Raw genomic sequence first — 27,957 nt, 5'->3', positions numbered from 1 at the left:
TGCTCTGTGGGGTCAGCACAGCCTGGAGCTGGCTTTCCTTCCCATGCTGCTTCTCCAAAGCATGGCTGAGGCCTCGGCGCCTGCTGGCAGAGGCTTAGCTGCAGCGCTGTGAGGGCCTTATGCTGCAGCAGCGGCAGTACAACCCCTTCCGTGGCCACGCGCTCCCTCCTCTCCAAGGCAAGGGGCAAGCTGGGGCAGCCCCCAGCATGCTGGGGTGGGCTGGAGGATGCTCGTCTGGAGCGAGGTGCCAGTGGTGGAGCATGGCTGCAGGAGCAGACAGGGAGGGGGTCTGGGGACAGCGGGAGGGCTTCGGGCAGGGGCTGTCACACACGCTGTTCTCAGCTGGCCGGGATATGGCTGGTTTCAGCACTGACTTTGCGAATGTGTCAAACTTTTTATTCTGCTCTTTTGAGTCTATTGCAAAAAAAAAAAAAAAAAAAAAATCCACCCTTGCCCCAGGCAGCTTGGGGGGGAGATAAAACCTTTGTACAGCTTCTTCTCGGTTACTGAAGTAAAACTCGCTCTTCACTTCTTGTGGGCACTGTGGTTTCTCCCCCAGGTTGGGGACAGCCCCGGCTCGGAGGGATGCTGAGGAGGGGCTGGCAGCTGCCTCCTTGCTGCCAGACTCCCAGCCCAGGCAGAGCTCAGGGGGTGTTAGCACCCTGGCTGCTCAGGGCTGGGGCTGGAGGGAGGGAGGGCAAAGGCTAATGGAAACTTGTGTCCCTTTATTCAGAAGAGGGACCATTAAATAAGAGCAGAGAGGGGGTGGAGCCAGCTGTGTCCCAATCCCCCTGAGTCCAGGCAGCTGGGCCCCAAGTCCAGAAGGCACTTGTGTGGGCAGGGCAGGGTGGGGGGCAATGCAGCCCCCCCAGGTGGGTGCAGGGGCTGCCGGCCCCTCAGTGCACCTGTGGCTGCTGGCTGTGGGGCAGCTCACCCCCTGGCCCTGGCTTCAGGGCCAGTGTGGCCGCCTGCTCCTCCTCCACTGACTCACTGCCATAGGCACTGTCTTCTTTCAGCTCTGCAAAGCAAGCCCCGGGTGCTGTCAGCAATGGGGGATTAGAGGGGGACAGCGGGGACCCTCCCCCGCCCCATGCTCCCTGTACCTGTGCTTTGCAGCTTCTCCAGCACCTCCGTTTTGTGGAGCATCCTCACCGCCTTGTGGAGCCCCATGGAATCCAGTGCCTCCAGCAGCCCCCCCAGGCTGCCCCCCGCCAGCTGCGGAGAGAGGGCACTGAGCAGGGCCGGTGACCAGACGGGCAGGGGAGACGCGGCCACCCCGGCCAGGCACTGACCTCGTAACTGCGCAGAAGGCTGACGCTGGGCGAGGGGGTGTCCTTGTACGTCTCCACCAGGCTGCAGAGCCCCAGGCGCTTGGCCAGCTCGATCCAGTCTGACCCACTGCAGTCCTGGTTCAGCAGCTGCTCCAGCCCTTGCAGCACCTCACTGTCCAGCGACAGGACCTTCCCTGCGTGGGAGAGGTGCCTCCATCATGCGCTGCCCACCCCCACTGCCGGGACCGTCCTGTCCTGCCAGGCAAGGTGCTTTCGTGGGGAGAGGGGCTGCTCACCTGGCCAGGGGGCAGTGGGCAGCTCCACCTCAGGGCCCTGCTGGGAGGCCTGCAGCAGGATCTCCCGCACCTTCAGGACAGACACACGGACATAAGCATCCCCCAGAGCACCAGCCAACACACCCCACCTCCCCACACCATGGCTCTCCCTGGGACACGGGCTCCTTGCAGGAGCAGCTCCTGGAGCTCTGCCCCATCCCTGCCAATGCTCCCAGGGGTTTGACCCCCCGCCCATGCCACACACCTTCTGGCTTCGAGTCAGGTCCAGGGGTGTGTGGCAGCGGCGGTGCCTGTGTCCTGCCTGCCCGTGCCCTTGCGCGGGGGGCTCAGGGTTGGTGCTGTGCTCCACAGCCGGGGCCAGCTCCCCCAGCTCCATGGCCAGCTCCTGCTCCTCGGGGTCAGCATCCGTGTCACTGCTGGCCTCCGACGAGGAGGGGCTGATGGGCTCGTCGTTCTCACACAGCACGTCTGCCCCTGTCAGGGAAGGGTGGACTGAGCCCCGAGCAGGGGAGGTCGGCCCAGGGCGCTGAGGTCCGCTCTGTGCCTGGGCGCACTCCAGCACAGGCAGCCGGGGCCGTGGGGAGGGAGGGCAGTGCTTTACCAGCTTTGATGAGCAATTTGGTGAGGATGGGGGAGCCCAGGCCAGCAGCCAGGTGCAGGGGGGTGTTCCTCGCGAAAGTCCAGCTGTTGACATCTGCTCCCAGCTATGAAGAAAGGCCCGAGGCTGTGAGGATGGGCAGGATGGGCTGCCTGGGCACTGCCCCCCACCCGCTTCTGGTCACCCCTCAGACCACAGGGGACCCCCGAGGGGCCCAGCGGAGGCTGCACCCCATCCCCATCCCACAGCCACCAACCCACATGCCCCGGCCCTCCCCGTACCTTCTTCACCAGGTGGGTGGCCATATTCAGGTTCTCCATCTCCACAGCCAGGTGCAGCGGGGTCCTCCCGCCCTGCCTCTCCACTGCATTCACATCCGCTCCCTTCCTGACCAGCAGGTCCAGGCAGGCCAGACTCTTTGCCTTCACAGCCAGGTGCACAGGCAGGAGGCCTGCAACAGGTTGAGAGGCTCAGCAGCCCTCTGTCTGAGCCCACCACAGCACCCCCGGGCTCCTGCCTGTCATCTCCCAGCCCCACTCACCCTGGAAGTTGGGCAGGTTGAGCAGGTAAGGGGCGTCCGAGCCCAGGTGGGCCAGCAGCGTCCTCAGCATCTCTTCGTCGCCAGCCTGGAGCGCCAGGTGCAGCAGGGAATTGCCGTAGCGGTCCAGCAAGGTGGGGTCGGCGTGGGCTTGCAGCAGGAGCTGGACGACTTGGGGCTGCTTGGTGATGACTGCCAGATGCAGTGGCGTCTACAGGACAGTGGCACCCCCTCAGCAGCGCTCGCAGGAGGAGCCCAGTCCTCACCAGCGCGGCCGCGCTGTGCTCAGTCCTGCAGCCTCCCTGCTGCAGGAAGGGCAATGGGAGCCGCCGGGATTGGGAAATGGGAGCAAGGAGAACCAGCTGCTCTGGGAAACATGTACCTGCTGCAGGTTGTTGGAGATGTTGATGATGTGCTGGTTGGGCATGACCTCGATTAGCTGTTTGATCACTGCCGTCTGTTCGTGGATAATAGCGAGGTGCAAAGGCCTGCGGGGAGAGCGGAATGGCCCCTGGCTCACCTCCCCTTCTCCAGGTCCTCCCTGCCACGTCCCACTCCCCCAGAGCCCTCCTAATGGCTCTGATGGCCAGCAAGGCTCCCATGCTCTCCCCCAAACCCCTCGTGCTCTCACGTGTCTCCGTTCTCGTCCTGTGATGCAGCCAGGTGCCTCTGGACTGCAAGCAGCATGCGAGGGTCGGCGGTGACCGAGTAGTCGAACAGGGCATGGGCATTGCGACGGGCCAGCGCCATCATACACAGCTGGTAGAGCTGGGCTGGGGGGCAAAGCAGGACGTCACCTCCAGGAGCAGCAGCCCCATCCACCTTCCTGCATCTTCCCAGGCATAGAGGAGAGTGGCATCCGGCCCCGAAACAGTCCCTGACCTGTGCCACCCCTCCTGAGCGAGGACCCCCAGCCCTCGTTCCAGCCCTGTCCCCTCTTACCGTGCTTCTGCAGCTCCTTGCAGTACACGCTCTCTGCAGGTGCCTGCCTGTCATTCCTGGGCCCCTCTGCCTCGGGGCCCTTCATCTGCACACCCCCCTGGTAGCCCCCCACGGGGTGGGGGCCTGGAGAGTAGATGCTGTTGTAGGCCAGCCCAGGGGAGTAGGGAAAGCTGAGGTTCCCGCCTGCGGAGCAAGGGGGAGGACGCGTGAGGCTGGAGGGGAGCAGGGAGCTCCCAGGGCTGGGCCGCAGCCATCTGAGCAGGGATGGGGAAGAGGTGTCCCCACTCACCTCCTCCAGAGCCGAAGCCCCCAGCCCCCCCGCCAGCACCCCCCATGTGCGAGCCCCCGCCAAAGTGCTGGGGAAACTGAGGCAGGACTTTCTTGCGCTTCCTCTCCACTTCTTCCTTATCTGCAGGGAGAAAGGGGCAGCAGGGTGAGGGGCAGCCCCGGGGGCAGGGGGCACACCGGCCTGCCCAGGGGGTGCTCACCTTCCACCACGGGGTAGTAGGTGAACTGCTTGGAGTCGCTCACATCGCCCCCCCGCTTCCGCTTCAGCTGCAGGAAGACGGTGACGGGACGGTCGATCTTGGGCTTGTGGTAGGGGGGTGTGCGGAAGACGATGGCATACTGTGGGCAGGACAGATGGACATGGGGTACCGCTCTTCCCTGGAACCAGGGATGGGGCTCCCCGACCCTGTATGGCACCCACCTGCCTCAGGTCACAGCAGGATGCCCCCCGCCCCTTCCCCTGTACCTGCTTGTGCACATCAGTGGGGGAGAAGTCCCCGAAGGCCTGCCAGCCGTTCTCATCATCCTCATAGAAACGCACCTCGATGTCATCTGGGGAGATAGGGGGTGCTGGCACCGCCTGTCTCCCGAGCCAGGCTCTGGGGACATGGACCCCCAGCTGCCCAGGGGCCCCAGATCTCTCCCGCTGCAGCCCCTCTGGAAGCTTTCAGCTGCAGGGAATGGCTTTTACCTTTCTGAACTTTATCACATAGCAAGTAGACCTCGTCCCCTCCCCGCACAGAGCCTGCTGTCTTATCCATCCGTGAGATCTTCAGGTTAGAAGCTCCTGGGGACTCTGCAGAGCGAGAGGAGGTGTTGGGAGCTGTCGTGGCAGAGAGAGCATCCCTCACGTCCTTACCCCGTCCCACCCTGTCCCCTCCCTGGCCTGGCACCACACTCACTGCTGTCATGGATGGGGTCTGAGATGACGGGCTGGAGGGCCAGCGTGAAGTTCCCGCTGCTGTCACGGAGGTAGGCGGTGAAGCGCAACCGCACAATGCTCAGGTCCATCACCTTCTTCAGCTCCTTCGCCTCCAACTCGATCTCACGCAGCTCCGCTTCTGCCAGGGCAGGGCGAGATCCCATCAGGCTAAGGAAGGGGACAGGGCTCCAGGTCCCCTGCCCATCCCCCACCAGCCCCCCAGAAGTCACCCCACAGGGGGTCCCTGCTCCCCATGGGGCACTGAGTCCCACCACGTGCTCAGGCTGCCCTCACCCGTCAGCACGTGGCTCCTGTTACGCGTCTTCTGCTGCTTCAGCTTTTCCTTCATGATCTCCATCATGTTCTTCTTGGTGACGTGGAGCACGCCCAGGTTGCTGAACCTAGAGGAGAAGAGGGATCCCACTGGGATCTTGAGCGTGCCCTGGCTGGGAGCAGCTGGCCTGGGGCAGAAGCTGGCTCCCACATGCTGAAGGGAAGGAGCTAAGCAAAGCACAGAGTGGTGCTGCTTGGGACAGTGGAGCCTCAACACATGCAGAGCAAAGAGGAGCAACCACAGAGGGGAGGGAAGGAGCCCAGAAAAGAGGCGGCTGGGAAACTCCAGGCTCCCACAGATGACAAGTCCAAAGCGGGGGACCAGGAGGGCTGGAAGCCAGAGGGATGCAGATGGGACCAGGCTGAGCCAGCAGCCAGGGCTGGATTTACAAGAGCTAAAAGAAACTTCATATGCAGGAGTAAAGTACATGCAGCTCCAGCCCCTCCTGTCCCACTCCAGCAGAAGACCTAGGGAAAACACTCTCTCCTCCAAAGCGGGCTGCCGGGTCAGCAATGTCAGGGCACACAGCCACCCGAGCAGCCAGGAGCTTGCCTGCTCCTGTCTCAGCAGCTGCCTGGGCAGGGAGCCACCTGCCAGCACTTACCAAATAACCCCGCAACTCAGGCTGGCTACAGAAGTCATCTGCAAAGCTGGGGAGCTGCAGCCCCGAGGACAGAAGTCCAAAACAAGCTGCACGTGCTGGACCCAGAACCAGGCAACATGCTCAGGGGACAGAGCTGTACTGATGACCTCGCCTAAATCCACTCCCAGCCCCATTCAGCAAACGCAGCTCCTGGATGGATTAACCCTCCTCTTCTCCCCAGCCCGTAAGCCCCAGGCACTCCGTGTAGGCAAGAGGCCTCCCTGGATCTCCCTCTGCACGTACTGCGCTGTCATGTCCTTGGGTCCCACGATCGCAATGCAGTTGCCGGCCTCGTTGCACTGCTTGCCCACCAGGCTGTGGGCATGCACACGGGGAGGGTCACTGTGCGTCACCAGGTCCACCTCGATCCGGGCCATCCCTATGTAGTTGCAGATCTGTGGGGAGAAAGGAGGTAGGAGCCAGGTACAAATTCCAGGAGCCCACAGGACTCTCTGCAAACCCCTGCTATCCCTCCCCACAGACACCACCCCTCCCACTGCAGCCCTCCTAGCCCTCCAGTGCCAGGAGATGCACAGAGCTTAGTATGCAGGTCACATCCTTCCTTTGAGGCACCCTCCCAGTGCTCGCACACACCGGCCAAAGACGCTGTCCCATCCCCTCCCCAGGGCAGCACTCACCTTTACGGTGGGATAGGTCTTGCGCCCCTTCTCGCTGGATGCTCCCGGCAGCCCCCCATGCGAAGGGCCCTCGCAGCCGTACCGAAACCGGAACCCCCGCTGTGGAGGCAAAGAGGGGGTCAGCCAAGGGCGGCCCACACCTGACACCGTGAGAGTGGGGGGGGTGACAGCTACGCCTGCCCTTACCTGGGTGACATCCTTACCTGCTTTGGCTGCTCGATGATGACAAGGTAGGGACCTTCCACTGGAGGACAGAGAGGAGAGAAACGCAGGATAATCAAAGTGCATGCCCCCAGTGAAGACGCTGGAGGTATGGGGATGGTGCTGAAGGTGATCCCTGCCTGTCACATCAGGGTGGACAGGGCCCCCGGCCCCTGTGCTGTCAGAGCCCAGCCAGGAGCAGTGGTGAGAGTGGCAGGGAGGGGAGGGAAGGGCCAGAGGATACTCTGGCACTCAGGGAGCGGGGAGCCCCCAGGGACCTGTCACAGCCCAACCTCATATCCCTGGTAGACTGAACAGGGGGGCCAGACCAAACAGTCCCCACACCAGTGGCTCGGGGCAGGGATTCCCAGCCAGCCCACAGCGGGGCCAGCAGGGACACGGCCCGTGGTGCTGCTGGGAACTACGAGGTGTGAGTCAGCCTGCTGGGAAACCCCGCTGCAGCGGGGACCCCCGGGAGGGCACAGCCAGAGGGGCCCTTACCCGTCTCTATCAGGGGCTCCTTCTGCTCCATCATGTGGGAGCTGAAACTGAGGTCGTCGTAGTCGATCCCATGCAGGCACTGGGTGATGGGAGGGAAGATGAGTGTGATGAGTATGTTGGGGCTGGACCCCCCGACTGCCCTGGGCGGCAGGCACAGTCCTTATCTCCCACCCTGGGGGGGTGGCACCGACCCCCATTGCCTACCCTGGGCGGGGGGGTACAGGCACAGATCCCCCGTCCCTCCCGGAGAACAGGGGTGGGCAGGTGCAGACCCCTCATCGCCCACCCCTGGGGGCACCAGCAAACCCCCTTTGCCCACCCTGGGGGCAGACACGGCCCCCCCCACCTCCCACCCCAGTGGCACCTGCAGACCCCTCACTGCCCACCGCGGGGGCCGGCGCAGCCCCACTTCTCCCACCCCACCCGTGGGTCAGGCACTGCCCGCAGCCCCGGGGCCGGGACCACGCAGAGCGCTGTCCGTCCCGTCCCGTCCCGCACTCACGGGCTGGAACTGCTCGTCCATGTCTGCGCGGGGCCGGCCGGCGGCCTGCGGGGAGAGCGCGGGGGTGAGCGGGGACCGGCGGCGGCAGGAAGGCACCGCCGCTCCGGAAAGTCCCTAGAAACCCCACCGAGCCGGGAAATGACGGGCCCGCGCGTCACCGCCCCGCCCCGCAACGGCTCGGCTCGGCTCAGCCCGGGGCCCGGCACCTGGCACGGCTCGGAGCGGGGCTCGGCTCGGCTCGGCCCCGGGACCACCGGGGGCGGTGGGCCGGGCCCTCTCCCCGCCGCCCGGGAGTTTTGGGCTCCGGGCGGGCTGGAAATCCCGGAGGCTGTTCACCTCCCCCGGCTGCTCTCGCCTGGGAGCTGCCTGGCACCCCTGGAGCGCCCGAAGGGCCCGAGGGTTTCCCCCGGGAGCACGGAGGGGTTTTGCCCCGCGGCTGCCTGCCCCGCTTCGGGCACCAGACCCCGTTGACCAGCCGTTGTGCCCTTTCCCAGCAAGACGTGCAGCGCAGCATGGCTGGAACGACCCAGACTGTGCCATAAAAGCCAGCGGCAGCCTCTGGGGCTCCCTGGGTCCCTACCCGGCATCATCTCACCTCGGTGATGCACCTCCCGCACAGTGGTGTCTCCTCCAAGATCCCCTGGACCCAAAGCGCTGCCCCAACGCCCAGTGTCTCCCCTCTGGCCAGGGGAAGCTTTCCAGGACTCCACAGACCAAAGCAGGCGCATGGCACTTGCTCACCAGGCACCCAAAGGGGTGTTTTCCCACTCCTCCGCTGCCCCAATTTCCACTTACACAGCAGCCCCTGCATCCTTCCCACAGAGGTGGCTTCGGAGAGGCATTTGCCATCCATGTTCCCATTCCCTCTTTCCCACTAGGAAGCATCTGGTTTCAAAGCAGGAATAGCAGCCCCAGAGCCCCCTGTGGGAGCATCTCCCACCACCCCAGCACCCAGCGCTACATGCTCCCCGCTGACCCCAGCAAAGGCACCGCCAGCAGCAGGGCCCCTTCCCCGCCACCCACAGCGCTCACACCCTCCTACTCACCGGGGAGGAAGAGGCTGGTCTCAGCAACCCGTCCAGCCCCAGCATCGCCACAGGGACTGCCGGCTACCACAGGCTGGGGTCCCGCTGGGGTCAAGGTCTGCCTGACCGTGGGAAACTACCAGAGACTTCTAGCAAAGGGGCAGGATCAGAGCAGAGCCTCCAGGCATGCTCTCTTGCTCCACATTTCTTCTCACTAAGCGATGAAAAGGAAAAAAAAGAAAAAAAAACCCATATCTGACTCCACGGTGCCCTCATACCATGAATTTCTGAATCAGTGGTTGCTGCAGGTCCCACTCAGGGGATTTTGGGTGTGTGGGAGAAGAGGGGAAGGAAGGGGATTGTTCAACCCATGCGTGACTCATATTCTTCAGAAGCTTAAAAGAGCCTTTTCAAGGAGATTTTCTAGCCGCTCAGGTCCTCCAAAGGGGCTGCACTGTGGCCCAGGCCTGAAGTTTTCCCTGGCTGGCCTGCCACCCGAGCCCAGCCAAGCTCTGGCAGCTCCTGCCCAGCCTGCCTGCGGGATGCAGCCCAGACAGTGGCACAGCCCGGGATGTGCGGTCCAAGGGACCTGCAGGTGCAGTGGGGGGGTGCAGGGGGAGTGCAAGGAGGGTGAAGGTGGAGATCCAGCACTGTAAAGTGAGGTGGGACCTTCCTCCTGCTGTTCTGCAGGGGCTTCCGAAAGCCTGGCAGCACGGACACAACCCCCGCTGGCCTGTGGGAAGCAGCACGCACTGCCTGCTGTCAGGATCCCACTGGACATCCCACCTGGGCAGCCTCAGTCTGCCATCACCAGCCAGCCACCTCATCTGCTGGCACAGATTTCCCAGAGAGGTGAAGAAAGGGACAAACATCCTTCCTCAGTGTGCTGGGAACAGCCACTTCAAACCCTACCTGCTGAGCCTGGCTGGGGGACCCCAGACCCAAAGTTGGTGGAGAAGAACAGACTGTGCCCCCTGAGCAGAACAGCTCCCCTTCTCCAGCCCCATCAGCCCCATCCCCTCTAGAGGGGTTTTCACAGCTCACTCATCACTGCCCCGGACACTTCCACTTGTTGCAGCAAACAGCATGACTAAAGAACATCATGGGGTTGTGCCTGCGTCTCCCCAGCCTGTGCAGCTGTGGCTTACTGGGGAGGCTGCTGACCATATGTCTGCACGCTCGCACAGTGTTTGTTAGAGGAAGCCCACCTTGCTCACTGAGCAGAGCTGGAGCATCATCACCTGCTTCCTTGTTCCGGGAAGAGCAACCTCAGGCAACCTCAGACCTGCTCTCAAGGTAAGCCCTGCCTCCTGTGCCAAACAGCCGTGTCCTTCAGGCCCCCAGGACCCCGGGCTCCCCCTAGGAGTGTAGCACACTCAGCTTTTATCTCCCACACATCCTGGAAGGAGACCCAGCTCCCCCTCTTGCCATCAGCAGCATCCCCTGCTCTGTGGTACCCAGCGTGTCCGGCCTGGACCCTGGGCTTGGACACACACTGCAGCCCCGCTTTGCTGCGCTAATTCCTTCCTATCTTCAGACCTTCCCAGGGCTCAGGAAGGATTCTCTGGGATAATTTGCTGGGAATGGGGGGAAAGAGCTGCAATCCAGCTACGATGCACTGACCGGAGCAGCACCAGCTCCCTGCCTCGGAGCACAGCACTGTCACAGCAACCTTGCTGGATGGCGCAGCCCCCTCATGCCAGCCAGACTGTTTCAATTAAGGGCCAGCTGCCGACAAGCGGCACAAGGTAAAGCTGTTGCTCCCTGCCTGCAGCTCCTTGAACGTGACCTAGTAAGGCAGGTGCTATTTTCTTTCCTCCCGTGACAGCCAGCTGACTTGCAGAGCCGATGCCCTGCGGGTGGGAGAGAAACATACGTCCGTCTGTCAGTGCTGGGAGTGTTTAGCAGCCATTCGAAAGGGTGCTCCAGAAAACACAGGAGGCAGCAGGAGCGTGGTTCTTCTCCAAACTGCTCTGGTGTACAGTTGACATGTTCCACCCACCCAGCTGGCTGCTTCTCTAACATACTCTTCCCTGTACATTTTGTTTCTCCCGGAGCCTGCTAATGCCTGCTAATGATGGCCCTAAATACTTGTCCTTGCTTTCTGCACAAATCCTGTGCTCTGCTCCATCCCAGGGGTCCCAGTAGCTGCTGGCAAGGGTCTGACGAGAGGCTGCTGAGTCCCGCTCACACAGTGTTCACGGGGACTTTGTTCTGGGACCCTTCCCGGAAACCCAGTCCTTGACCTGAAAGTGTGGCAGAGAGAAATCCCCTCTCCCTGAAAGCTATCCAAGCCTCCCCGCCCCCCAACAGCCTGCCCTTGTATGTCTACCTAAAATGCCTTTACTCCCATTGTGGCTATCAAGTTGGTTTTGGCAAACCCCAGCCACCCACTGATCTTCTGGTTTTGTCCTCTAGGACCTGTAAATCAGCTGCTTTGCTGTTGCATTATGAACCATCAGCTCCCGTTGTGTATCTCTGCGCCCTCAGAAAACCCCTCTCAGTGCCAGCTGGGTGTTTGCCGTCTCTCACTCTCCCTGGTTTCCTCTCTGCCTGCCGTATCACTACCATGTTGGCGTCCATGGCTCCTTTCGGGGTAGAGCTAGCTGGGCCTGCGGGCACAGGTCTCTTCTCCTCGGGGCAGGCACCAAGCCAGCCCTGCTCCCCGCGCGGGCAGGGATCAGCGCATGGAGGGAGAGGCGCAGGATGGGGTAGTATTCACCCGCAATGCGGAAACAGGAAAATAAGCAACTTCTCCGCTGGCAGGGAAATGGGTGTCAGCACCAGCGCTGCGACTTGCTTTCTCCTCCCCATGCCAAGACAGCAGATCTCCCTCCAGCCTGTATCTTCCCAACATCTCCTCTCCCAGCTAGCCCCAAAGCCGGCTGAGGGGCAGCCAGAGACTGGAGTGGGTGCCACGACGAGTGGGGGGCCAGGAGGTGCCGAGGGCTGGCTGCCGCTGTCCCCTCAGCAGGGACGGCGAGCCCTGGCACTCAGACTTTAAACCCCTCGGCCAGTTCAGCTCCCGTTCCACTGGGCATCAGGACCCATCTGCAGCCACCACCCCGGCGTGCACATGGCGAGAGCCGAGGAGCTCAGCTCAGGCAGGGCGCGGGAGGCTGCCGGGCTCAGCAGCGGGGCTCGGCGGCCCCCCGGGGGCATCCCCAGGGCCGGGGCCGGGCACACGGGTGCTTTCGGCTGAGCTGCTCTCCCCACGGACGGAAGCAGCCCTGCCCGCTGCCCGGCGGGCACAGCCGCCCTCCGCCCGGCCCCGGGGACCGGCACCCCCGGGCAGCGGCCCCCCGCCGCGGGACCCCCCCCCGCCTGCCCCGGGGAGCCAGCCCCCAGCCCCCGGCCCCGCCGCTTACCTCCGCCCCTAGCGCGGCCGCTTCGCTCCGGCCGCGGCCCCGGGAAAGTCCCGGCCCGGCTCCGCCTCCCGGGGCTTCCCGGGCGCGGCCCCGCCCCGGCGGGGACAGCGGCGGGGGGGGCCGGGGGACCCCCGGCGGGGCGGGACGTGCCTCTCCGGGTGACACCGCCTGCCTCCCGCCAGCCTGACGCTCGGGACAGGGAACCGGGCCGGGGCTGCCGGCTGCCCCCCGGGACCCCGCGCCCCCACCGACCCTGGCCCCAAAGCCAGGCGCCACCCCAACCCTGCGCAGCGGGGAAAGAGGGTCTGCCTCGCCCTTGGCTGGTTTTCACTTTTATTATTGTAAATTCACTGTTCTCTCTTTATATATATATATTTAAAAACATATTAGATATAAAAGTCAGAAATGCTCCTCTTTGAACTACATATACTGGTGGATTTATAGGCCAATTTTGAAAAGGCGGGCAAGTCGGGAAGCCCAACCTGATCAATGCACACAGCAGCAGCAAATGCCCCTCTCCAGGGACAAGGGAAAATTTTTATATATATATATATGTATGTATATATATATGTAGATCTATATACACACACACAGAGTCATTCATCCCCCGCTACACCCCACCACTCCCCTCCAGCCCCCTGCCCAGGACGCCCCAGGCCAGGGCTCAGCCCAAGGAGGCCGGGGCTGAGCGGGATGGATTCTCACCATGCAGGCTCTGGCCGGGCTGAGCACTGGGGAAGGCTCCAGAGGACGGATTTGGGAGTCCCAGCAGAATGGGGTGCAGGCTTCCTCTGTTCCTACAGAAGTGCTTCCCCTTTCTGTGCCTGCGCCCCCTGGGTGGGAGGGCTGGCAGCAGCCCACCCCCAGGCTGGGAGGCCGGGGCTGGGGCGTGCAGGCTCCCTGGTGGGACGGCTTGGCAATGCTACAGAGGGGAAATCCACCCCTCTGCAGGCACTGTGCTTGCAGAACATCCCTGGTGTGACAGTAAATGCAGAGACCCATTTCCTAACGTAGCTGATCACCCAGGAGCGTGGCAATGCTGTGGCCCAGGTGAAACCTGCCTCAGCAATTCTCCTCCATGCTGAAAAAATGTGGGAAAGTCATCAGCTGGGGGCATGGAAGGCCCTGAGTAGGGAGAGCGCCCGCCGGGAGGACCAGCGCAGTCCAACTGGGGCTGCTGGTGTCATTCTGCAGCAATACAAGGCACTACTGCACCCGGGCAGACAGGCAAGGTGCCTGCACCCCCCCGCTGCCATCCTCACTGGGGGTGCAGGCTGGCACAGCCCTCACCTCCCGAGGAAGGGAAAAGGCACTCTAGGTTTTTGGCTCCTCTGATAGTCACAGCGGCCAGCCGGAAGGCTTGGCCTGCTGCACCCTACCCCCGTGGCCATGGAGAAGGGAGGAACGGCGATCCCCCCTCCCCAGCACACCGGGGGAACATGGTGAGGGGGAGGGTGAGCCCCTGTTCCCCCACCTTACAGATGCCTTACAGAAGGGCATCTCTGCATGATTGCCTCCGACAGCTCCCCCGACTCAGACAGGGCAGCCCCGGAGGATCAGGGGCAGACCCCAGCTCTGCTGACAGCAGCACTGGGCTGGCATCCCTGCACCCCAGCAGTGACCCCCAAACCCTGCAGCAGGGAGGGGGCATCTCCTGCAGGGGACACTAGCTGCCAGAGGAGCCCTGGCTGCAGCTCCCACCAGGAGAGGGGGGCACCACACGCCCATGTGTGCTCACGCACACGCACACATGCACCCCAAGGCAGCCAGGGTCTCCGAGATATTCAAGGCAAGGGAGCTGCCAGCAGAGCCCGGTTTGGGGGTCCCCACTGCGAACCTGCCTCCTGTGAGGGGGTCACACCATAGCCAGGCCGTCTGCATGGCTGTGGATGTGGGCTGTGCTGGACACGCCGCTCTTGCTTTTGTAACTTTTGGGAGCCCGGCTGGCTTTCAGCAGGACCAGGAAGGTGTCTGTGGAGATGGCCCCAAACTCAAAGGTGAAGGTGCCGTAGAAGACCAGGACATCAATGATGAACATCCACTCGCATAGGGCGGCCACGTGCTGCAGTACAAAGCTCTCCTGGATGAAGAACACGCCGCCTGATTCCCGTCAAGGAAAACACAGCTGGACCTCAACCACCCCATGAAGGACCATGTCCCACTGCCGCTGCACACTGGGGCGGCCGTGAGCAGCCTCCCTCCGAAGGAAGCACACTACCACCCCTAAAACCAAGAAACCCCACATGCTTCCCCCAGCACCTGGAGGGCCCTGGCACGGGTGAGGTGGTGGCACACGTGCCCAAACTAGCCTTGGTAAACCATGGGACTGATGCCAGGCAGGGATTTTCTGAAGAGGCCAGGGCAGGGAGAATTCAGGCTGCAGCCTTGGGAGCAAGCCAGGTGCCTGGCTGCCTCATCCACTCCACACCCCTTGCCTCTTCCTCAAACCAGGCTGACGCTCCCCATCCTCCCACGGGATGCAGTCAAAGCCAATAAAACTCATCAGCCCTCCCTCCGTAAGGGGGTCCCAGCTCCACAGCACTCCCTGCCCCTCTGTGCTGCCGACTGGCTCACCCCGGAGAGGGGGCCTGCTCCCTCTCCTTGAGGTCCTACTGCTGCCAGAGCTTCTTTATGCTTCTCTCATCCCCACTGGGGATCTCCAGGGAAACCCACTGCCAGAGCCACTATGGGTGAGGGGAGAAGGCAGGTACATCCCCCAGCCCTCCAGGCAAAGCCTCTGGCAGTACCCTGCCTTCTGCCAGAGAGACCAAAATCTGGGAGAGCTGGAGAGGCAGGGACCTGGCCTGCGCAGGGTAGAGCCCTCTGCTCACTCCCCCCATCCCACCAGGAGAGGTCCCAGCCAGCCCTCTGCCCGCACTGTCCCCACCACAGCGCGCTGCTTCCCCACTTCTAGTCCCCAGTGCTTACAGAGCAGCACGGCCACAGCAGACGGCCACCAGCCCTGTCTCCCTTGTCCTTACATGCCCTGCCTGTCCTTCCCAGCTGGCATGGCCCCACAGCACTCCTGCCCTTTCCAGCTCCCTGCCTGCTTCCCAGCCTGCCTGCCTGCTGCGGTGATAGTGGGACACTCTGACACATCCCAGGCCTGCCAGCACTCCCCAGGCTCCTCTTGCACTGCTTGCCCCGGCCAGACCCCAGCCAGCCTCTCTGGGACCCATGGACACTACACGCTTTTTCCCCTTCCTGCCAATAACCACCACCTTGTTTCCCAATTTATCCCTAACCTCAGTCCCAAATAAGCCCCTGGCTCCCTGGCCACACACTCGGGACCATTCTTCTAGCCCCTCTCCGCCTGCTGTTGTGCCCTCCATCCCCGGCGCAGTGTTTGCAGACCCCAGCGCCTGCTCACCGAGCCCTCCCTCGTCCCATAGGCAGGTCAGCCAGCAGGTGCCAGCGAGCCCCAGCTGGCAGAGGTGCTGCCCCCGCCTGCTTGGCACCCGCACAGAGCGCTTTTGTACGCTTCGGCCATATAGGTAACTCGGATGAACTTTGCACTGCCGAGGGCTCGGCATACCTCAGCCCTTCCACTCTGCAAGGTGTGGGGCTGGAGCCTGCAGCAGTGGCTGGGCTGCAGCAGCCAGGGCAGGGCTGGTTTGGGGCACCCCCAGCGCCCCAAGAGATGCCCACCAGCACTCCTTCCCACCCTCGGCCCCTTCATGGCCCCGATACTGCTGCTCCTCCAGCCTACACCTGCAGTGAGCTGCCTGCCCTCAGCCCCGTGCCCAGCCTCTCTCCTGGCACTGTTCCTGCCACGCCAAAGGATGGAGGCCGTGGGACGCGTACCCTCCGCGAGGACCACCTTTTGCCAGCCCATCCCAGATCTCCCCACACCCTTCAGAAGGATACTGAAGACAAGGCTGAGGAGGGCCACCGCAGCAAGGATGCTACGTAAGTGGCCAGTCCAGTACTGCCCGCGAGTTTTGGCCATGCGGTAGGTGAGGATGGACTGCAGGAGCAGGAACAGCATGCTCGTGGGAAAGGCCACCCCTGCCCCAATGTAGTGCAGCACCTTGGCGTGATCCACCTGTGCAGGAGAGACCATCGGTGCCGGCACCCTGTGATGCTCCCCTGGCATGGCTTGTGCCCAGGCAGGGCTGCAGGCAGTGCCAGGAGCAGGTCCAGGCAGCTCGCCCTGCGCCTGACTCCTGGCTGAAGAGCAGATTTGGACCCACTGTCTGCTGCTGGGATCTTGAAGCGCTTCTGTTTCTTTCATCCGTGGGGTGGTAGCTCCTGAGCCCCTCGGGGCCCACAGCCCTGCCGTGCCCGGGGGCATGGGGCCGGGGCTGCCCTCTGCCCTGAGCAGCACCTGGGCCTGCCTGCACCCCTCCTGGGAGTCACAGCCCTGCCTTCAGCAGAGCTGCTGAGCCACAGCTGGGACACAAAGGGGACTGGGGCCAGCAAAGCTTCCACTGGGTGGGGGCGGTGCCGGCAGCAGCCTCCTGCCAAGGGGAAGGGACCGGCTGCCGCAGGCAGAGGGCAGGCAGCTGCCGGGAGGCCAGTGCCTGGCAGTGCAGGCGTGCGGGTGAGCCCCACCATCTGCTGCCAAGCCCTGGATTGCTCAAGACCTGAACCCTGCAGGCGCAGGCTCTGCCCGGACAGTCTCCTGGCATCATCCCCCCAAGCAGCAAACGTCCGCAGCAGGACGGCCGGGCAGCGGGAGCATCGGCAGCTTGGCTGGGTCTCATCTGCCTGGCTGGCACATCCCTGCCTGCGTGGGGTCACGCGTCCGTGAAGGGGACAGACCATGCAGAGGGTCTCAGATAAGGGTTAAACCAAACCCATCAGCCTAACCTGGAGGAGAAACTATGAGTGCACAAGCAAAGAGCAGTCCCAGTACTTGGGGAAGCACAGCACCTGGCGGAGGTGAAGGAGGGCACAGATGGGGGGACTGGACCAAAACAACCACCCCAAATCCTACCCCGCCGAGTGCTGCCGCTGTCCCGCTCCAGCTAAGGCCACCTCCCACCTCTCTGCTCCCGAGGACCCCCGAGGAGATGCCTTACCTGGAAGTTGCCAACCATGGTGAGGCCGGCGGCGCAGACCCAGCCGGTGGCCAGCCCGAGGGTGTTGAGGAGGGACGGCCCGAGGCGCTCCAGAAGGTGGGCGTAGCGCAGCAGCCCCACCAGGATGACTGTGGGAAACAGCCCCGTCACATGCTGCCGTCTGCGGCCCCCCACCACCCACCCCTGCCCCCTGCCGGGGGGTGAGGGCTGCCAGGCACCCGCTCCCAGCCCTGCTCCCCCAGCAGCAGGCACTTACCCATGAAGGAGCCAAGGCTGCAGATGAGGCTGAAGAAGCAGCTCTCGGGAGGCAAGGTGCCACACTTGCTGCAGGGACAAGGCAAGGCCCAGGGAGCCCTCAGCCAAGGGTCACTGTGGTGGGTGCGGTGCTCGCCCCCCTCCCCAGGAGACGCTCCTGTGCTGCCCCAGGGGGGCTCTCAGGGTGGCTCCAACCCATGTCCAGCCCTGCGCCCCCACCCCGCGGCTGCTCACCTGACAAGGGGTATGTGGTCCAGTGTGCAGCAGGAGCCGGGGCCGTCCACACCGCATGACTGGTTGTAATTCCTGCCAGGAGCAAAGGGACAGGCTAGGAGATCCGAGCTGCTGCCCACAGGCCCTGCCAGGGCAGCAGAGCTGCTCCCCAGCAAGCACAGCCCAACCCAGGGATGTGCCTGCACCCTGGGGACAAGCCCCTCCAGCGAGTGACCCACCGCCCAGCGGGGTCCTCGGGAGCATCAGCCCCTGCCTGCTAGCTCTGCTGCCCACCCAGCGTCCCTGCCTGCAGGGGGGAGGCCATGGCAGGGTGGGGGGCTGCACACACCCGCTGGGTGCCTGGGACGGGGTGCTGGGCTTGGGGGGGGTTCTTGCAGCCCCAGGCCCCAGGCGGGAACGCCCATGTGCCAGCCCCGTCACACACGCCCCTGGGGTGAGAGCACGGGTGGGGCTGGGCGCGCAGCCGCCGACAGCTCCGGGCCTGCACAGGACGGGCGGGAACGCCAAGCTGACCGGGAAGTGGCCCCCATGGCCGCGAGCACCCCGGGGCAGTGCCACCCTGCCCCGGAGGGAGAGAGGGAGCTGCGCGAGCAGCCGCCTGAGGCAGGACACGGCAGGACTGAGCCCCCAGGCTGCCCTGGGGAGCCCAGCACACCGGCTGGGCATCCTCCTGCGGGCCTGCTAGCAGGGCTCTGCTGCCCACAGCCGCTACGGAGCCCTGGAAGTGGCTCCTGCAGCCACGCGCCCCGCGAGCCAGGGACCCAGAGCTCTTTATCAGCCTGAGACACCTTCCTGTACCACAGCTGCTGTGGTACAGCAACCGCGTGCAATCGTAACCAAATTCCCCGCCCTGTGGGGGTACGTGCCCCCCTTGCCCTCCCGGCTCTCCCAGGAGCTGGCACAAGCTTGCAGTGGGTTTTTGGGTGTCCCTTTGCTGCAGCATCACCCTGACACCCGGCACCTCTGCCCAGCACGGATGAGCGGGGTGCCCTCCCCACCCTGCGGGCAGGGTCCCCAAAGCCCTGTGCCCCCTCAGACACCCCCAGCCCCACGGGAGGGACGGGAGCTGTGGGGGGCCAGCGCCACCCTGCCCCAGCCCAGGCTGACCATCAGCTGCCTCCAGCCGCTCAGCAAGTGCACAGTTAAAAAGGCCTTCTTGGAAAGGGCCAGGCTGGGCTCTGGTGTTTTCTCAGTCTCCTCATTTACTGGTGGCTTTGTTTTCCAACCACAAAACCCCAGCAAGGCGTGGAGCCCCATGGCCTCCTCAAGGGCTGCTGTTGGGGCCGTGTTTGGTTTGGGAGAGTTTTTTTTATTATTGTTTTGTTTAAAGAGAGCAGCCCGAGGCCGGGAAGCATTATTCATCATTAAGGGCTGGCTATGCAGGCCGACACACACATTCTTCCAAGGGCAGAATCAGCCATCAGGCAGGAAATGGCAGCAGGTTTTTTTTTTTCCTCCTTCTCCTTCAAACACTTCAGCAAGAATTAAACTAACATGTATTTTTCCAGGCTGATTTTTAAGAAGACACAGCAAGCCAAAAACCCTGCAGAAGGAGTTGCCAAGAAAACAAACGGGTTTTTTTTGACCAGCCCTTGCCTCTTCTGCGCCTCATCCCCCATCCCGGGGCACTGCAGGCAGCTCTGCCTGTGGGGTGGCCGGGCATGGCGGGGCCATCTTGTCCCCTTGGCACTGCCAGATTTAGCCTCAAGCAAGTCTCAACATTTTCCATGGAGACACACGGCCCTCTGTAATTCCCTGACCACTTATTTTCATACTTTCTCCATGCTGTGTTTTTTCAATGGCCTCCTTCTCCCCGCCTGGTTTGCAGCAGGGCTGGACCGTTCACTGGAGCAGCCGTAACCACAGGAGAGCCTGGGCGGGGGAGGGAGGGTGGCTTTAAAAAGCCCTGCTCGGCCCTGGCATCCTCACGGCTCTGCAAACACAGGGCCCAACCCCGTCAGCAGCTAATCCTCAAGAAGTTCTGCTCACAAAAGCTGCTCACGGCACTGAACAGGAGACACGTGCCCTGTGACGAGAGCTCCCCATCACTGTTATCAGCATGTCTTCTGGGGGAGAAGGTGGCTCTGTGCCCCACTCGATGCTTCCGCCATCTCAGCCCCCTTCCTGGGCCAGCCTGGCCCGCGACCCCCCCTTCCAGCACAGCGACAGTGCAGGGGGCCTCAGCTTCTGAGCACCGCACGGTTCAAGTGGGACAGGTCTGGAGGGGGACCCAAAGCTACTGGGGTCTTTAACCAAGTCAGTCCTTGGCAAAGGGCCCCCGCCACCCCCCCAGGCCTTACCAGTTGTGGACTGGGCAGATGTGGTTGTTGGAGAGCGCCATGGCATACCTGGGGGAGAGACGACAGGGATTACCGCAGCCGCACGCCTCCCTGCACCCTGCTCCCGGCTGGCACCCAGGGCCAGCCCCAGGAGCAGGGGGTACAAGCCCTCGCTGCCTGCGAGGGGCCACCCTTGGCCCTTGGGGACCTCCCGGCTTTACAAAGTGGGGGAAAAAAAAAAAAAGCAAGTGCATGAGCCCAGCCCATGCTCGGGGGAGCTCTCACTGCCAGAACCAGGTCCCCCTGCCTGGTATCCCCATCCCCATCGAGAGCCACCTCCGGCTCTGGTTAAGTGTGGACACAGCTGCTCCTGCAGGACTTCTTCCCCTTTGTGCTGTCATGTTCCCTGGGCTCTGGGGGGCAGCTCTGCCGCAGAGCCCCCCACCCCAGCATCAGGGCTCTCCACCAGCTTACAGCCATGCAGGGTGTCATCTGATGGCCACTGGGCTCTGCTGTGCTTCCCCCAGCCCCTGGCTGGCTGGCGCCTGGAGCTAGAAGAAGGTTGGAAAAGTAGCTGGTACATTGGCAGGGCATTTGGGCAGATCAGCTCCATTGAGCATTTCGCTGTGGAGTCACCCCTGTACCTCGGTCTGCGTAACATGCCTCCTGCACAGCTCCAGGGGGGTCTCGGCAAGGAGCCCTCCGGGCCGGCAGCCACAGCAGCGGGCGGCCCCGTGCTGTTCAAATCACTGCCACCAGCGGCCATAAACAGCTCAGGTTAAAAATAGGCCTTGACATTGGTAAGAAAACCCCTCTCCTGTCCAAGCTGGCCACGTAACGGCTGGGCTGTGAAAAGGGTGATCCCAGCAGAAAGGCGTGGGGGCAAAGAGCAGGACAGCTGTGGGAACCAAGGGGCAGTGCTGGCTGCCCACCAAGAGCATTGCCCCCCTGCAGAGCCTTCTCCCAGCCACTTCCCAGCACAGATCTCTCCCAAGTACCCAGTCCCTGCCCCTGCCCTCCATGCCCTCCTGGGAGGGGGCAATAAGCCAAGAGAGGCACAAAGGCACTGCCCTCCCCTAACGGGGCATGCCCCCACCCTCCCGGGTCCCCCCTCACAGCTGTGTGCCCCAGGCATGGCTGGCAGGGCACCGCAAGGGCCACACGGTCCAACCTGCAACCATCTGGCCTCACCCCACCACTGCCTTGACAAGGGACATGGTGTCCACTGGGTGGCTGCAGCACATGTTTGGGCCACAAAAATGGGCCTGAGACCCCTCCTCCCAGAGCAGCTCTGGCTGTGAGGACCATGAGGAACATCTCTCACCCATGCTGGTCTGGGCTGGAGAGGCATCTGCCCCGCACGGTCGCCCATGGGGGATGGCCAGGGCTTCACAGGGTGACCAGGGGAAAAACTTGGCGCTTGAGTTCTCTGCACCAGGGTCACCGTTTGGCTTTGTTGTAAAGGAGAATGGGGTATGCTAGAGGGGGGAAGCTCTCGGAGGGACCTACGTGGTATGGGGTGCGCTTGCTCCATCCCACACTCCAGAAAGTCCCATCACCTACATCGGGGCTCCCTGTGCCTTTGGGAAAAGTCCCTTATCCAGTGTCCGCCACCGCTGCAGTAGTGGCAGAGGGGGGCTGATGGGCCAGGGTAGGGCAGCCCTACGCGACCAGCTGAGATCCCAGGGGAGGGACCGGCAGGGTGGGCTAGTGCTGCTCACCCCGGCGACACCGCCTCTGCCCCCAGTACGAAGAACAAATGTCCCCTGGCCCTCCCACCCACCCCACCAGGGGCCGGGAGGGGATTGGCGCTCGTGTGCCAGCTACAGCCCCTGTAGGTGCTGCGGGACCCGGGCTGGCGGCGTTGCTCCCCCGGCCATGCCCTTGCTGCCCGAGCATCGGCCGCGCTCACGCCTGCACCGGGGCGCGCCGCCCCAGGGGTATCAGGGGTGCGAGGCAGGGACGCGCACCCCAGCCCCGCTGCGGAGGACACGGACACCGCGCAGGGTGGCTCTGGGGGGACGGGGAGGTGCGGGGGCGACTGAGCCTGCAGAAGCACCCCAACATGACGCAGGCCCAGCGGTGCCCCCCCCGCAGCGCCCTCCAGCCCCGCGCCCTGCAGCATCCCATCCCGCCCCGCAACACCCACCCCCCCCCCCCCCCCTGCAGCCCGGGGGTCCCCCGCCCTGCCGCCGGCGGTGGCGAGGGGCTGGCGGCGGCTCAGGGCCGCCCCGCGGCACTCACACGATCCACATGCCGGTGATGGTGAAGGCGGGCAGCGTGACGGGCAGGATCCCCCAGGCCGGCATCCTGGGGCCGGGCATGCCCCGCCGGGCTACGGGCGAGCGGGGCCGCCGGGGGAGCCTCCCCGCCGCCTCCTGCTGCCGGGCCGCCGCCGGGCCGCGCTCCCCATGGGCGGCCGGGACGGGGCCGGGCGGGCGGAGCCAGGTCTGGCTGTGCCGAGCCCAGCTGAGCCCAGCCGGGGCGGGACAGCCCAGCCCGGCCCAGCCCCGCCCCGCCCCGCGGGCAGCCGCAGGACCCCCTCGGCGGGCAGGGCCCGCCCCGGCCGCCGGGGAGCGGCAGCGGGAGCGCCCGGCGCGGCCCCGGTCGCCACGTGGCGGCGGCGCTGCCGGCCCGGGGGATCGCACCGGCCCCCGCGGCCGGGCAGGGCCGGGGAAGGGCAGCCGGCAGGGAAGGAGCGGGGAGTGGGGGGAGTCGCGACCGCTGGGGTCCGCGGGGCGGTCGGAGCAACCCCGAGAGCGGGGCCTGCTGCCCCTTGTCTTCCGCAGGAGGCAACCGGAGGCAACCGGGGTGGAGGGGCAGGCTCCTGCTCGGCAAGACTCCCAGGGCAGGGATGCGCCCCACAGCACTGGCATCGGCCCCGAGAAAAGCAGGGGGGCCAGCGGGGCACTGCACAGCAGCAAACACCCCCACCCCGGAGGTGCAGCCTTTGCCGAGGCTGAATCGAACAGCAGCAGCCGGCTGCAGGGCGCTGGGGGCTCTCCCCACCCCAGCCTCAGACGATGCTCTCTCTGCCCCAAACCCCGTCCGTGCACCCACATCCACGAGGCCGTGGGCTCCTCCAGCAAGCACAGCCCAAAGGGCACCATCTCGGCATCAGGTAACAGCTGGGCACAGAAGACCTTGCTCCATCCCTTCTTCTCCCTCTTGGGAAGAGGGCTAACGTGGGCTCAGCCTTCCCGCCTGAAGACAAGGCTCACTCTGCGCTCCTGCACTGACTGATCCTGCGCGCTCGCCCGATGGCTGGCGGCACCGTGGCTGCCTCACACGCTGCAAGCCTCCACCCGCAGGCACCGTCCTGAGGTGGTTAGCCTGACCTCTTCTTTCCCAGGCGCTTTCTACAAACGGCTCAACTAGGGATTAAGTTTAGCAGCCACCCACCAACCCTGCTGCCCAGAGAAATTTCTATTTTTTTTTAATGTGGAAGCCTTGGTAAGAGGAAGCACAACTTCCCCTGGCAGAGCAGCCTGGCTGTGGCGAAGCCAAGGCAGCCCCATTTCCCTATCAGTAACTCAGCAATAACCCACCCTCCCACCCGCGCAGCTGCTCGCGGGCGCGTGTTTGCAAGCCCTAAAACATCCGGTGTCCCCAGTGGGTGCACGCACCGCTCGGGCCCTGGGGCAGCTGGTGCTTGTGAAGCCGGCACCTTCCTGCTGCCTTCTGCGGAGAGGAGCTGCTCAGAACAGCACCCGCCCTGGCCTGCGTGGGAGAGGAGCTCCACCTGCCCACCACCGTGCCTGGGCCAGGGCGCAGGCTATGCAGCTGGAGGAGTAGTATGGCATACTGGGACTTGGAGTCTCAGGGGATCTCATTTTCCTACGCATTCCCTACTCCAGGCAGCCTCCGCGCTGTTCAGCGCATCAGTTCCCTGACCCTTCACCGCAGGAGCTGCACTCCAGAACGTTGCTCCTGAGCCTGTCATGCGCTCCCAAAGCTGCCCCCTGAATTTCTGTCGGCTGGCGGGCAGCGGGCCTGGCCCTCCTTCTCCCAGCAGCCCCCACGGCTGCGCAGAGAGGCGGGGGTCGGGACAACGCTGGCCAGGGCAGCGGGCGCGGGGCCAGCTGCGCAGCTGCTGCCGCTTCCAGCAGCCTTGGCAGGGCTCACATCGCTCCCGGGCCACGGGGTGAGCGCTACAAACCCCGCCAGGCTGCTCTCCACGCAGGTGGGCGAAGGAGCGGGGCACGGGATACTTTAGGCTCCGTAACAGACAGTTTTCCAGAGGAGTTCAACAGCTGGCATTTCTAGGAGTGACGGTAACTTCTAAAAAAGCCAGCTCACTGGTGGAAGATACTTCAGGGAAATCTTTCCTATGGACCAGGTCTTCTGAGTATGCTCAAATTCAATTTAAAAACTGAATCTAAAAGTAGCATTGCTTCAGTTTCACAAGTTTCAGTGCCAAATGTGTGTTCTACAGGCAGGGCTTATCTTTCAACAGAGCTTTCTCGCACTGGGGAGCTGCACACCGATGAGGGAAACACCAGCTCCACAGTAACGCGTCCTACTGACACAAGCTAAATCCCAATACTTAGTCCTATTCTGGTTCAGCAATGGAAGTTCTTGCTGTAAATAGGAACGGAAGAGGGACGTAAATCCAAACCAGGGTGTGGTCTGTCCAGCCTCCTCTGGAAAACAGTGAGTCAGACCCAGAAAAATGAGAAAGACTAGGAAAAGTTATATCTGGGGACAACCCTGAAGGCTGGTGCTGTGACCCCGCTCCTCACCAACAGCCGCTGGTGGCATGGCTGTCTTGTACGCAGCTGAAGTCACAAACAGTTCCAGTGAATTACCGATGGCCATACGTACCGCAGCACTCGCTACCCGTCAGCTGATTCTGAGCTCCTTTTGGTTCAAACACTTTCCCTGGTTTTTTTTCCTCTGTAACACATAAAACCTCATTAATGCAAAATCCAAACAAAATGCAAAGAATTTTTTTCTTGTTTGCCAGTCCATTCCTATTTACAGTCTAGTGAAAACTGTTTAAAGCCCCAATCTGTCTGTCTTTCCAGCTGACATTCTTTCCATTCCAGTCCCGCTTCCTGCGGTTCCCTTCGGTGGCTTTTTCTTTGCATCGCGATTGTCTGAATTAAGATGTAATGCTCTCGGTAGAAACTGGGTTTGCAAACGCAGTTTAAAACACGGAATCCCCCAAACAACTGTCTGAAGGCAGCAGAAAAAACTGGGCTTTGCCGTTAGCTGACGCCACCCCAAGAAGCCACAGGAGCACCTGGGGATCAGAGGGCAGCAGTGCTGACATCAAGGCACTTGACAACTGAGCAATGGTTTACAAAGAATTAATCATCTAAAAAGGTTTCAGTGAGCATTTTGGAGACAGCTCAGAAAAAACAGAGCCGTAAATAGAAGCGAGGGCTTGGAAACCTAAGGCAGAGAGGCGGTCTGGATACAGAAGGGCCATAGGCAGCACAATGCTTCAAATACATGAATAAACACATCTAAGGGCTGGAAGGTCACAATCTGGAAGCAGTGGAGGGTGAGGAAGAGAAGGCCACAGCAGTAAAAATATTCCAGGAATGTTGGAAATGGGGTAAGCAAACTAGATTTATGAACGGGACTTTCCTAGCGTGCGCACTACCCTTCCATTACACAATACTTAGACCTCTGCTCACACAATTGAAACAAACTCCAAGTTTTCAAACTCCTTGATCAAGCCTGTAGGAGTCCCTTGGAACCCTTGCAATAGGGAAGGCATTGGTGCCTCACACAGCTCTAAGGACACGGCGGCACCGCGTGGATCTTGCCGCAAGACGAAGTAGAAAGTGTCAGGAGGGAAGTATGAGTGGTTGTCCACGTCCATGGCAAGCAATAGCCCCGGAAAAGCCCAGGATCTCTCACACCCTCTCCAAGTCCTGTCAGCAGAAATTTGGATTTCTTCATCAGACAGAAAATGCTCTTTCTCCAAAGTCAGCCGGGTTGTCACTGCAGTCTGTGTTCCGGCTGCATGATGAGATGCCACGGCCTCTGCCCTCAGTCCTGGTGGTGCACGAGCAACCAGACCAGATTTCTGGTCACCAACACCAGAAATTTTACAGCCGATACTTCTTGCCAGAAGCAAGAGCAATCTAGCTGTTACGGCTCTGCTTTGTGCGTGATGGGAACCATTTCTACATAGCCCCTTGATGGCCAGCCTCCGCGGCAGCCTACTCATGAGCTGGCCGTTTGTTACGGCAAGTCCCTCCGCAGACAGAGCGCTCTGTTGGAGGACCCTGGTATATGGAGCCAGGGAGCTGCAGCCAGGCACGGCCCCTTGATGGCTAAACTCCACCCTTCTCAAAGCTCTGAGATGCAGAACCGCAACAGAAAAGGAGTGCAACACTGCAGCGTTCATTTACAGGATGTATTTATTACACTGTAAAAAGTCCATTGGATTTGTAGCCATTTATTCTATATGTACACTGGTTGTACTCCCACCCCAACATAGGTTCCTCTCAGTACAATAGCCACTGGGTTGGAGTCACGCCCAGGCCCCTCCCAGTCACCAGTAGGATTTCCAAGATTGGAATTATTGAGAATTTAGCCAACTAATCGAGAGAGGAGGAAGAACGGAGATGCAGCGCTTGCCAGGAAGCCAGCTCTGCTCTGGGCATGACGGGGACGAAGAGCAGCACATCCTTGCTGCAAGGCAGAAGCACAAGAATGATTACCAGGGCCTCAGCTGCAGGGGCATGCTAGGTGGAGAAGGAGGTGGGCTCCCAACAACGAGAAGGTGCAGAAAGGTGCAATCTCTGCAGAGCTTCCAAGAGAAAGCACAGCAGGCTTGCTGGGCATCTGTCAGCAGGTGCCACAGATCCCCACACCTTCTCTAGTTGAAGAGGATGTTCTCCTAAGGGTTGGGGCTGGACACCAAGAGGCCAATGGAGCAAGCGGTGGACAACACAGCGCTGCTGCGCACCCCAGGGGAGCGGCTCCCTGAGTGCTGTTTGAGAGGTGGCCACGGTGCTCTGCTCTCAGGTCATGGGCCTCTGCATTTCCTTCTTATCTGCTCAACTAGGCAGAGCCTTCTGAATTTGCTCTCTCCAACCAGAAAGCCTGATTACATTTACAGGAGGAGGGAGGAAAGCAGTACTGCCCCTACCAGACTCCCCTGCTGCCTACTCCCTATCTGGCATGGGGATTGCTGTGATTTGTGTTGCAGAAGGAAAGCGTGTGGCTACACAGCAGACAAGAAGCCCTATGTAACAAGCTGGGAGCTGCACTGTAAGCATCCACATTTCTACACAAAATTCTCAACCAGCTGAACCCAGGCACGCCCAGAGCCCAAACAAAGCAGTGCGGCTAGAAGCATGGGCAGGAAAGCTAGGGAATGGCTGGGGAATTGTCCAGGGACTGGACTGAATAGTCTGAGAGGCAGTCCTGTACTGCAGCCCTTCTCCGGTGTGACATCAGAGAGCTTTCCCTCTTCACCGGATGAACTGGTGGCAGCTTGGTCCCAGGCTGCTGGGCGTGGACGTTGCCTAGCCCCTGAGACTGTGAGGCAGGAAGGAGACTGGTCGCTGGAACCAGGCACCCCTCCAAGAAAACAGGGATTTCTAGGCAGATTTCTAGGTGGTTGCCATGAGAAGGGAGCAGAATGTGATGTGCTCCAGGGGTACTGTGGCAGCAGCCCTTCTGCTCAGGTTAGCATCATCTTCTAAGGGGGGGGGGGAAAAAAAAAAAGGAAAAAAAAAAAAGAAAACATGCCCGCTGCCAGAGAACATTTGGCCAGCATCCTCCACCCACAGAGCTTCCTCAGCAGACAGTTCTCAGGCATCCTTGAACTAATTGACTTCAGAGGTTGTCATGGGGTCAGCGGGCCGTGGAGTAGCTAAGAGGGGAACAGGAGAAGTGGCTTCAATTAGGGCCGGGTTGAGAATGATCGGAAGAGTCATAGGTGGCACCCCAACCTGCAGGGGAGAGGCAAGAGGCTGCAGGATGAGCGGCGGCTGTGCTGTCGTAGGAGGTATGTCTGTAACAGGGCTTGTCTTTGTTGGAGCTGATGCTGAGAAAGAAGGAGAGGCAGAGGTGCTTATGGTGGGTGAGGCAGGTGCAGTGGCTCTCTCACACTCTGGAAGAGAGAGACAAA

At 62.2% G+C, this 27,957-nt stretch overlaps 3 protein-coding genes across 9 annotated transcripts in view; all 3 read right to left on the bottom strand.

The window, feature by feature from the left end:
* Positions 1-380: 380 nt before the first annotated feature.
* Positions 381-12,861, bottom strand: NFKB2 (nuclear factor kappa B subunit 2). Of its 5 annotated transcripts, none has more exons than XM_075107589.1 (24): positions 12,773-12,861; positions 8,721-8,913; positions 7,675-7,719; positions 7,173-7,251; positions 6,674-6,714; positions 6,471-6,569; positions 6,076-6,227; positions 5,150-5,256; positions 4,836-4,994; positions 4,625-4,729; positions 4,400-4,485; positions 4,134-4,272; positions 3,935-4,054; positions 3,646-3,828; positions 3,335-3,476; positions 3,086-3,191; positions 2,707-2,914; positions 2,447-2,616; positions 2,169-2,271; positions 1,812-2,041; positions 1,568-1,637; positions 1,293-1,465; positions 1,104-1,215; positions 381-1,018 (listed from the first exon to the last, which is right to left on the bottom strand). In XM_075107589.1, exons 2-24 carry the CDS (start codon positions 8,763-8,765, stop codon positions 897-899), a joined length of 2,796 nt encoding a protein of 931 aa, XP_074963690.1. In that variant the 5' UTR covers positions 8,766-8,913; positions 12,773-12,861; the 3' UTR covers positions 381-896. The 5 variants fall into 5 exon arrangements, with proteins under 5 accessions (XP_074963690.1, XP_074963687.1, XP_074963691.1 ...); XM_075107586.1 differs by lacking the exon at positions 12,773-12,861 and adding an exon at positions 12,068-12,166; XM_075107590.1 differs by lacking the exon at positions 12,773-12,861 and adding an exon at positions 9,941-10,030.
* Positions 12,384-22,485, bottom strand: TMEM150A (transmembrane protein 150A). The gene is made up of 7 exons (XM_075107612.1): positions 22,104-22,485; positions 19,881-19,928; positions 17,581-17,652; positions 17,348-17,415; positions 17,092-17,219; positions 15,935-16,112; positions 12,384-14,167 (listed from the first exon to the last, which is right to left on the bottom strand). The coding sequence occupies exons 1-7, from the start codon at positions 22,181-22,183 to the stop codon at positions 13,923-13,925; spliced, it is 819 nt and encodes a 272-aa protein (XP_074963713.1). The 5' UTR covers positions 22,184-22,485; the 3' UTR covers positions 12,384-13,922.
* Positions 22,486-26,218: 3,733 nt separating this feature from the next.
* The window catches only part of GBF1 (golgi brefeldin A resistant guanine nucleotide exchange factor 1), a 109,100-nt gene continuing 107,361 nt past the window's right edge, over positions 26,219-27,957 (bottom strand). For all 3 annotated transcript variants that reach the window (XM_075107578.1, XM_075107581.1, XM_075107580.1), the window contains one exon: positions 26,219-27,939. In XM_075107578.1, the coding sequence (XP_074963679.1) occupies positions 27,653-27,939 (287 nt within the window). In that variant the 3' untranslated portion in view covers positions 26,219-27,652. The remainder of the gene's footprint in view (positions 27,940-27,957) is intronic.

This window comes from Phalacrocorax aristotelis, chromosome 12, assembly GCF_949628215.1.
Source record: "Phalacrocorax aristotelis chromosome 12, bGulAri2.1, whole genome shotgun sequence".
In the NCBI taxonomy this organism is placed as follows: Eukaryota; Metazoa; Chordata; class Aves; order Suliformes; family Phalacrocoracidae; genus Phalacrocorax; species Phalacrocorax aristotelis.
Note: the sequence above shows the minus strand (reverse complement) of the source record. Positions and strands in the feature narration are given on the sequence as shown.